Below are 10,395 nucleotides of genomic sequence, written 5' to 3'. Positions count from 1 at the left end.
ATAGAGTACAGTGAGCATCAACACCGATATGACAGCGATAACAGCTGATATTAATGAGAGATCAGTCATGGTGTACTATGTATGACCTAATACACACTCGACTGCATGCGTCGGTTTATATACATTGTCCCATGATTCTTTGCGCTACTTACAATCAAAGGACAAACGAGCAAAGTACATGTCGTCACCTTGTGGTACACATAGACAGGGGACATTGTAAGATGCGCTCAGCACATGATGACAAGGAGAGTGTTACAATTGTCAAATAGTTAATATAATATAATAAAATATACAAAAATTCTACTCACGAACTCATTGCCATCACATTAATAATGATTAGTACTAACGATTGTGTCACATACCATTTTAGGATTGGCCGATATAAATCATAAAAGACTGGACAGAAAGTACAGGGGGGGTAGGTCGGTGTTTTGGGGGGTTGGTCACTGATTTTCATGCTAGTGTAGAGGGGAGGGTTACAGTAATCTGTGCAGGCATAAGTGGGAGGTTCGCGATTTGTTGTGCTATGCAAGCCTGTTACAGTGTAAGGCCTGCTTATTACTATTGAGAGGGGCACCCTCTGAACTCACACTGGACAGGGGGTTCTTACACTGCTAGAATGGGTTAGACAAGACAATAGTACTGGAAATGAAATACACATAAACCAACATATCAAGTTAAAGCTCCTGGCTTTAATACCTCTCAAAATAAGAAACAAAGCACAGAATAATACAATGAATAAATTCACTAAAATAGGGTATTGCCTAGAAAAGTGTGAATTGGTGATAACCAGGATGTGAAAATTGATGACAGTCAATGGCTTCCGCAACACAACGACGAAGAAATACGGGAGTTTTGCTTGCAGAGAAACGCTGTTACTCTGGAGGGCACCGCTGATAGCAGGAGATCGCAGAGCAGTTCATACAGTCTCACAGAATGATGATAGAAGCCTGTATCACTGTAGCACACCATAGAATAAAGGATGCTTACAAAGCCTCATGACACCACAGTAAAAGTAGCCGAGATTTTATGCATAGTCTGGTTATCCTTATTACTCATTCAGCAGTTGTATTTACATTGACTGGCCTGTTAAAAACTTAAGTTATATTCAGAGCTATGTTGAGAACCCACTGTCTGATGATTCATTATTAGAATGAAAGTTTCCAGCCGGTACTATACACCAGATCTGGGTGAAAAACAACAAGTTACTGGAACAATATTTTCTTTGGCGACTGGCATTTTACCACTGGAGAAAAATAATATTTATGTATGACTACTGCTGGATTAAAACACAATTTTTGTAGTGTAATATTATGATATAATATGTGTTTACAATACCAATAGCCACTGTTTGTTTACATGTATTTCAGCAGATTGTTATTAATATGCAAATGTAACTTTCAAACTACATTACTTAATACCGTGATTATTCAAATGCGATCTTTGAAATGTAATTATGGTGTGGCTAGCACCTTTCTACTATAAAGGTACAACCTATGGTTCTCTTTTTTCATTCCACTGCAATGTTTGGTTACAAGGCAGACCGTTTTCCCCACTCCCCCTTCCCTTCAGTATTTTTGGCTTTCTTTGTTATAATTTTAATTTTTTTAGTGTAGGTGTTATAGTATGATTGTAGAATTTTCTTCACAGCGATGTATTTTCCCCAAGCTAGGGGAAACTTTTGTTGGTATAGTAGCTGTGCTGGCATGCAGCCACAAGCCTATCTATTTAACAAGCCATTGTTAATGACATAGTCCCCATTGGAATTAGGGGAAATTATTCATGCCAAAAATAAAGTTACGGACCAAAAGCCTATTAGTGAATAAATGGTTGGCCTAGTATCAACAGAAATTAGGTGTATTAAATTACTCTTCCAAAATCGAAATATATGGTCAGAAATTAAACAGGATATGCTATTCATGCATTTTTTTATCCCAATTAAATTCCTTTGTTTGGGCTCATGTACAGATATAGTAGTTTGGTCAAACAGCAAGATTGCAGGCAGTCAACCATCTTTGACCTGATTGTGAAACTAATTGTCATGGACATGTATCCTAACATGTATAATATATAATTGGAAGAGAGAAAAAAACATGTCAATAATACATTTTGAAAAAAACAAGATGGTTGCCAGTTGGTTATTTTGGATTCGAGCACGAAACAAATCATCAAGGACATGTTTCTCAACATGTACAATGTTTGTATCAAATATGAACAAAAACCGACAAATCCTGTCGAAAAAAACAACACATTTTTCAAAAAACAAGCTGGATGCCGGTTGGCCATCTTTGATTCAATCCTTAAACGAATCCACATAGTCATGTATCCTAAATGTATATTGTATGTACCAAATTTGAACAAGCATGCATAAGATATCATATTGAATCAATAAACCACTGTATGTGCACATGTCCCAGGTAAAGTACTAGGCACATGCAAAGAATGAACAGATTTGGTCCACGGGATACTGAAATATGACTCTGGACGGACAGACGAACGGACGGGCGGGCGCATGGACGGACAGAGATCGAATTCTAAAGCTGGCAGTCCCTGATTGCAAAACGTATATATTGGTATTGTGTGCATTTTTATAAATTTATTGTTTAAGGTAGAGATGCATGTTCGTGGGCACTTGGGAGTGAAATATTTTTTTTTTGCTTTTTATTATCCAAACTGTCTTGGTTATAGACTGTTAAAATTTTGTAGAATTGTGAATAGTGGAACATACTCAAAAAATGATTTTAAAATATAGATAACAGGTGCGAACATTCTCTCTTTTCAATGCTTAGCAAGATTTAGCAAGGGTGTACATAAATAATAAAAAGAAACATGGTGAAAAAAAGAAATGACTGGATCTCCATATTATGCACTATATTTAACTTTTAACAAAACGATAATACATTAAAATTTGGAACTGTTACAGCCATTTTAATTATGAGCATTAGCAAACTTCTTACTGAGTGAATTGTTATGCAAATTAGCAATTATCTCAGCTTCTTTTTAGTGCACATCCCAGAACTTTAAAAAAAAAATAGCTCCTAAACGCTTTGATCTTTTGTTTTGAAATTTTCCCAAATGATTGACAATGTGTTTATCTTCAAAATGCCATCGGGGTATTGTTTTTGGTTGAACAGTGTTACAACAATCGTACAGACAACTAGCCTGGGTGTTAATTTATGCATAAACTTGAAGTAGTTGAAATTTGAGCTGCTGCCCTGCAAAATTGACAACTGGTAGACAGTTTTGCAAGACGGCACTTTCTTCATAGTAAACATATGTACCCATAAACCAATTTTGACAGGAAACAGAAGCATGGTTTAGAAGCTATTTTTTTTTAAATCACTTTTGACCAAAAAAGCAAATTTTTGTGCATATTTCAAACTACAGTGTCCAAAAAAAAAATAAACAAAATTTTAAAATTCATACAATAAGCTTTCCAAAAATATATAGTTTTGTGGACAAGGGAGGTCATCTTGGTTTCCTAATTAACTAATTAAAATACCTGTCAGGTAAACTGCATCTCTACCTTAAGTTAGTTTTGAATCATATATCTCATTTCATTCAACATCACACTGACAGAAATACACTGATCTGGATAAAGGGCTTCTCGATACTTTTGTGATTATTACTAGAATTCGTCAGACCAGTAAAACTTGGCTGAATCACAGAGTTGTTATAAAAAAGTGTATATCTCGAGTATGTAATAATTCTTTAATATGTTAAAAAATGAACACGATTCAACACACAACACTCATAAAGGTGCCAGTATAATTGTGTATGTATCACCTTGATGTGACACTCTTTTTAGGTTAAGTCTTCTATACTGTTGGGGTAACCAGGTAAACTGTACGTAAAAGTACCATGTCTTCAAAGACACCTCTTAGTATAGTTAATCGAACGAGTTGATGTGCGTTTTCAACTGTAAATGCTATAGCTTTTGTCAGCATCTCGGCATTCGACCACGTGCGTTTGCAACTATAAATGCCGAAGTCACTACAAAGAAATGCGATTAACGACTTATATCACGAAGGAAACGATAGAATTGAAAGATTCAGCAATCAGTTACATTACCAGTGCACAGTACAGTTTACAATTAGCATAAAAACCACATGTGTGGATATACTAAAATAAACCAACGTCCCAAACTATGGTCCACATGACCAAGAAATTAACTTTTACAATCCCTGTTTGCATTTAAAGACTTTCATGCCTGCATGTCTGCTAATTCTTCTTCCTTATAGACAAACTCTATATTTTAAATCTTTCTTCTTAACTCTCTTTGTATACAATTAATTAAATCCCTTGTTTTGGTTACAACTCTCCCTCCGAAATTCATATGTAAAACGATATAGTCACGTCTTTGTGTTGTTTTCTTTATTAAATAAATATTACTGTAACCCTATTAAAAATATTTTAATATAATATACTTTGTGCACTTTTTTTAATAGATTGTACAGCTAGAAAGTGCTTCCAAATATAGTATAGTAAAAATGTTACAAAATGTTCATGAACTCAGAGGACCATTTCTGCAGTGCTCTAGTGACCACTTCAAATAAAAGCGAAGCAGAAATCCATAGCCGTCGTTTTATTGCAAAAGGAAAATATGTTTATTTGGCGCGGCAAAATTCATTCAAGAATATGTAATATGTTAATTAAGACACTGAGCATTCAAATAATGCCGTATTCTAAATTCTAGGTTCTAAATTTACATTAACATTTTTGATGAGAATATGAGAATGTTGGAATGCTTGATTTGGATGCAATTTTAGTACTGAAATGTTGCTGTTTGAATGCATGGGCAGATGTGGAACATTAGATATGATTAATGAGTGACGTTTAAATATGATCAGCATGAGTACCCGAGTTTCAGACTTCTGAATATATAATAATGTCTAACCACATATTATTGTAATTAAATCAAATTTTTTTAGGTGAACTCTGAAATGGGCAAAAATGACATACCATCAAAGACAAAGTGACTTTATATAATGAATCTTGCCAAATTCATAATGCAAAAAAGTTGAACGATGTGAAATAACCTTAATAATGATTATTTTATTCTTCAAAGACTATTAGTAGAATAAATGTGATAACAACCCATCAGAATGCTTTATATCAAATAAACATTTTATGGGCATTTTATTTATTTTCAGTCTCAGTTGCCATTTTGCTATTGCAATCATCATAAACTGAAAATGAAATAGTGATTTTTTAAATTTTCACCAAATCTAAGGTTAATGTCCTATCAAAATTAAAAGTATTGATAATTAAGCTTGTCTCAAATAAAAAGATTTGCCATTTTTTATGTTATTCCAGAATCAACTGAAGTAACATACACTGTTGTTATAAGAAAATGGAATATTAAAAATGTACATTGCACTCAAATCAAGTAAATATTGCTCACTCGACACGACATAAAACAGATCATGCTAGATTTTGACATGCAAGTGAATTTGAAACATGAATGCAGTTACAAAACGCGTAGCAATATTATCTCTTTTTTAGAACATACTAATAGGGTGACAAGATTACTCTCTTTTAGTAACTGTGACCCAGACATCGTCACTTGGTGTGGTCACAAATCCATATTTTCTGCCAATGGTTTGACCCTCGACAAGTTGAAATTTATACTTCCTACAAAGCGTTGACAAAAATACACAAATCTCAGCATATGAAAAACGAAATGCTGGACATTTCCGTTTACCAGCAAATCCAAATGGAGTGAACGCCAATGCATGACGTTTCCTACAACCTTCCAGAGAAAATCTTCCAGGGTCGAATCTGAATAAAGAAGAAATACTGCAATACATTAGATTATCCTCAACATAAATGCCCATCGTCAAAAAGGTGGTTTAAGCAGCTGAAGTTGAAATGCATGATGTTCATACAAAAGCAAAGTTGCACACTACTATTATATCATATTGTCTACCTTTCTGGGTCAGGCCATATTTTCTCATCACGATGAACAACGCCAAATGCCTGCATCATTGGTGTCTACGAAAATAAAGAAAAATAATACTCAAATTTCAATTCGCTCAATTCAATTTGTTGAGAACATGACATCATCATTTGGATCACGCTGACAGAAATTGTCAAAATGTTACACTATATATAACACTATATGTTTAGCTAATCTATAAATGTTAAGTGAAAGTCATTGTACGAGTCATGGCAAGGTATTGTAAGTTAATCAAAACAATATAAATTAAAGTTACTGAAAAAAACGTCTGTACATGATCGTTAGCGCAATCTATAAGGTGCTATGTTGCTCTAACAAATATGTAGATAAGATAAATTACTAACTTCTTTTGGTATTGTATATCCCTGTATATTCATGTCTTTTTTGATTTTCACCCTTGCACCAAATGGGGCTATTAGAGAACATCTCATCGACTTATCAATCACTTGTCTCATGTACCTTAAAATTAATAATCGTAAATATAGCTTGAATGAAACCAGAATTATTTTTGAAAACATAACAATGTGCAAATATGAGCTGTATACATACTGAAGATGTTTAATGTTCACATTATTCACATTCTGGTCTTGGCCAAGAACTCTTAGAAGCTCTTCATGCAGCTTAGCCTGAACACTTTGGTCTTTACACATAAAATAAATTATCCATACCAGCGCTGTAATGAGTGACATGAAATTTAAATATTGACCATATACGATATGATAAAATATGAAAATACGTACTAAAAACAAACGTGATATTACTGAATGTTGTTGTATGAAAACCGGCAATGTAGTATGTGATGACATCTGAAAAAAGTTGTTCCTCTGTTGATGAATTCTCCATCAAATTATCAATAAACGTCCAATCTTCGTCCACATCAGGTGGGTTGTCACGTCGATGCTGAATCAAACTTCGTATGAAGTCATGCCATTTTTTCAGGGCTGGGAAAGCAGACAGTAATCTCATTGTTGACTTTGAAATGTAATAAACAACTATTTCTTAGTAAATATAATACGGCATACTATCTTTTGTTAAATATACCAATATACAATTGTAATGTGACGTTGGCATTGTTGCATATAAAAACATTAATCAAGTGAATTGAATACCGTCTCTGTACTGGTAGTCTCAGTACTCTCAGAGAGGCTTTGGTTCAGAATGCCCATCACCTGTATATACACAGTATTCTGAATCAATATGATGAAACGCATGTTACACATCATCATCAAATAGAAAAGATGATGTAATCTAAACTAAGTTACATGCTGTCTAAAGTATTATTAAAATCTCACGATACGTGGATTGTTCATTTGCGTGTACTGTATTGGTTATAGATTGATCTGAAATTATAAGGATGCGTTCTATTCTCAGAATATCACATGGCTAGGTTACGTGGTTTGGCGGCTATGGAGGTGGGGTCGTCTGACTTCATCGATATGCATAATTATCTTATTACTGTTTCAGATAAAGAAATGACCGTATATGGCCATGGGTACTCAAAAATATAATAATGCATAATTATCTTATTACTGTCTCAGATTAGAAATGAACGATATGTCATAATGAATATTCAAACATGATATATGACTCCCAAAAAATGATCATTCCATCCCATTAATATACATAATTGTAGCATTTTGGTCACAACAATTATAAATATTTTACTTCATTCTCTATGAGTGAACCGCTGAATGGATCAATTTGCGTATGACAACAGAAAATAATATGAACTGGTTCACCTTACTTTCTTAGTGTGAAGTAAACCTTAAACTGTTCTATTTAAATAATCCTATCACCCTCCCCCCATCGGATTGCGACATCAGAACATTTAGATTAGAGCATAATTAGAACGTGTGACGATCAGTGTACAGTACAGGACAGACTTGGTGATAGTGATAGGGTTCGTCATGATGGCCATGACTCCAAATCTGGCATGAGGATATTTGTAACCTGTCACTTTAAGTCTGTTATTTCATTTTATAATTAATCTATCATTGCATGTATATGCGCATATTAATTTGTATAATCCCATGGTAATTGAATGTTGAAGGACTGTAAATTATTTTTAACAGACAGTAATGTGTATTATTAACGTTATTCACAAATTGATGCTAGCTGGGCGCTGACAATTTTGTTACAGCATTATAGACATGTGTAGTAATTGGTTAAGTGACCTCGTTGATTATTTGCAAATCCAATTCATTTCCAGGGATCTTTGAATTTTCATAACAGAAACCTAATGTCTGAGAATGCAACTTTCATTTCTAATTAAACAACTTCATTTTCTCACGATAAAACTTTGTTTATTCACAGTATAACTCTAACTTCGCAAAACACAACTTTTAATTTAATTTGTATTTTTTTGTTGTGAATACGGAAGTTGGCTATATATCCTAGAATTCCACTGAGCAGGTTGGCCACCAATTTTATTTGGTTATCGACTGATATTCTGTTATCTCTGATATTTCTTATCATCACAACTCTGCTACATGTGATGCCGGGAAATTGTTTTACCCATGGTTATCAGGGCTTCTAGATTCTATTTGGCGATTGGGCTTAAAGCTCACTGTAAAGCTCCACGTAATATCCCGAATATGACCATGAAGCTACAACACGGCAACAACTCAACGTCTGTTTTTCTAGAAATGATAACATGAGGAAATGGCCATTGTACCATAATTGTGTCATGATGAACTGTCCTCTACTCTTAACAACATTTTTATTCATTTTCAAGAACTTTCAGATAAATAAACCATATTTTGTTTGAAAAGGCTGATAATTTAATATAATATCATATAGTGTGCTATATTAGTATGCATGTTTGGTGGTTTGGTGATCTTAGGTTACTGCCACAAAAATGTATTCGTTTTTGGAACGTATTTGTTGTTTTAATAAAAAAAATCTTAATAATAATAATAATAATAATTAATAAATATTTATCTTTAAATTATACAAGTTCGACTGTAGGAATGTTTAAAATCATTTGGGTGTTTAGTTATAATATGAATTTAATAATGTGTAGACTCACTTTCTCATAATGTCGCAACAATGTAATTGCATGATTATCGTCTTTGAAGAAATCCCCAAATATAGCTCTATTCACAGCGTTCATCGCAAACATGGACATGTGCTCTGTCAGGTTTATATGATCATAGGGAGGAAGCAATCCTATTTTATCAGTTGCATCATCAGCAGCCTTGATAAAAAGAAAATGACAGTAGAGTGTGTGTTAGTAGTGCTTTGTCAGCTTTATTCATATGAATAGCAATCCTGAAATAAAGATACTAGCATCTTACCTTTTGAAAACTGTTGTAGTAATTTTCAATTGCCCTGTGGGTAAATGATTTGTCATGGATGTGACGTCGCTGTTTTCCTTCATCTCCATTAGCAAACTGTATACTTTTCGAACCTATTAGGCAGTTGACGAATTCAAAGATTTCACCTAAAAAATGTGAAATTATAAGATCTTATTATGTGCACTCGTTAAATGAACAGAGGGTGAAACATCATTCCTGCATACTGAAAATCAATAGGCAATAGGCGAATTGCAATTGTTTTCGTAGTATTAACCTGATGTTCTTGACGGATATTTATTCCATCCACTTTAGTTTAATTCTTGTACTCACTCTACCTGTATCCATTCTCTAGATTCTTCAGACCTATTCTATGGCAACGTTCACGCTTAGCCTTGTTTGACACTCTAATAGTTACTCTGTTTGTTGATGTGCCAATGCGCGCCTTTCATGCAATACGAGCGATCTTGTTATCTATTTACAATGATCAGAATTTGAGAACCACTACAATATACAATTCCTGGTTTATTTCAATCATATGCATCAAATATTATTGATGTAACATTTCAAATAAAACAATTTACGACAAAGCGAAATAATTAGTGATACAAATTTACCTGGTCTGTCAAACAATTTGATGACATCCTTCCATGCTTCTGGGTATGCTAAACTAACGACACGAATCTTCTTGTGCCAAAATACAGCTATATGTCCATATTTGAAGTGTAATGTCATGAGGAATTGGTGCATACTTCCAGCTGCTTTGATGTCAGCACTGTTTCCTTCCCTGGATTTGAGAGAGGTCATGTACGAGTTATTCACCAAGCTCACAAGCGAGCAGGTTATTGTAAGCTTTCAAAAAGATAATGCTCTGGTATTACAATACACCTCCGTAAATTGCTGTTGTGAATAACACATTTTGCATTTAATATAAAAAAATAGTAGTTTAAATATGTATAAGTGTGGTACAGATGTATTGAAATATACTTCTGAATTTCTAAAAAAGTATACTTACTCAGGACTAGTTGGAGCCATTCCAGGTATTCTATCAAGGATTGAATCATGCTCTGTTTTCTGTAATTTAAGTGACATCAATATTATTTGATGACGTGGATTATAATAAATAATTTTCCATCATTTATC

At 33.8% G+C, this 10,395-nt stretch overlaps 1 protein-coding gene across 1 annotated transcript; it reads right to left on the bottom strand.

The window, feature by feature from the left end:
• Positions 1 to 5,528: 5,528 nt before the first annotated feature.
• LOC102807897 (cytochrome P450 20A1-like) lies at positions 5,529 to 10,059 on the bottom strand. Its single transcript, XM_006824042.2, has 8 exons — positions 9,870 to 10,059; positions 9,256 to 9,401; positions 8,988 to 9,155; positions 6,721 to 6,931; positions 6,509 to 6,632; positions 6,304 to 6,418; positions 5,930 to 5,994; positions 5,529 to 5,781 (listed from the first exon to the last, which is right to left on the bottom strand). Exons 1-8 carry the CDS (start codon positions 10,057 to 10,059, stop codon positions 5,529 to 5,531), a joined length of 1,272 nt encoding a protein of 423 aa, XP_006824105.2.
• Between the last annotated feature and the right edge of the window lie 336 nt (positions 10,060 to 10,395).

This window comes from Saccoglossus kowalevskii, chromosome 7 (assembly GCF_978046115.1).
Source record: "Saccoglossus kowalevskii chromosome 7, keSacKowa6.1, whole genome shotgun sequence".
NCBI classification, from domain to species: domain Eukaryota; kingdom Metazoa; phylum Hemichordata; class Enteropneusta; family Harrimaniidae; genus Saccoglossus; species Saccoglossus kowalevskii.
This window is presented reverse-complemented; position numbering and strand designations above follow the sequence as displayed.

What these genes read in the sequence shown, in the direction of transcription:
- LOC102807897 (XM_006824042.2), bottom strand. Translation starts at nt 10,059, where the DNA reads ATGACCTCTCTCAAATCCAGGGAAGGAAACAGTGCTGACATCAAAGCA. An exon ending in GTGAACATTAAACATCTTCA is followed by an intron (nt 6,419 to 6,508) that starts GTATGTATACAG and finishes ATTAATTTTAAG; the next exon opens with GTACATGAGACAAGTGATTG. An exon ending in ATATGGCCTGACCCAGAAAG is followed by an intron (nt 5,782 to 5,929) that starts GTAGACAATATG and finishes TTCTTTATTCAG; the next exon opens with ATTCGACCCTGGAAGATTTT.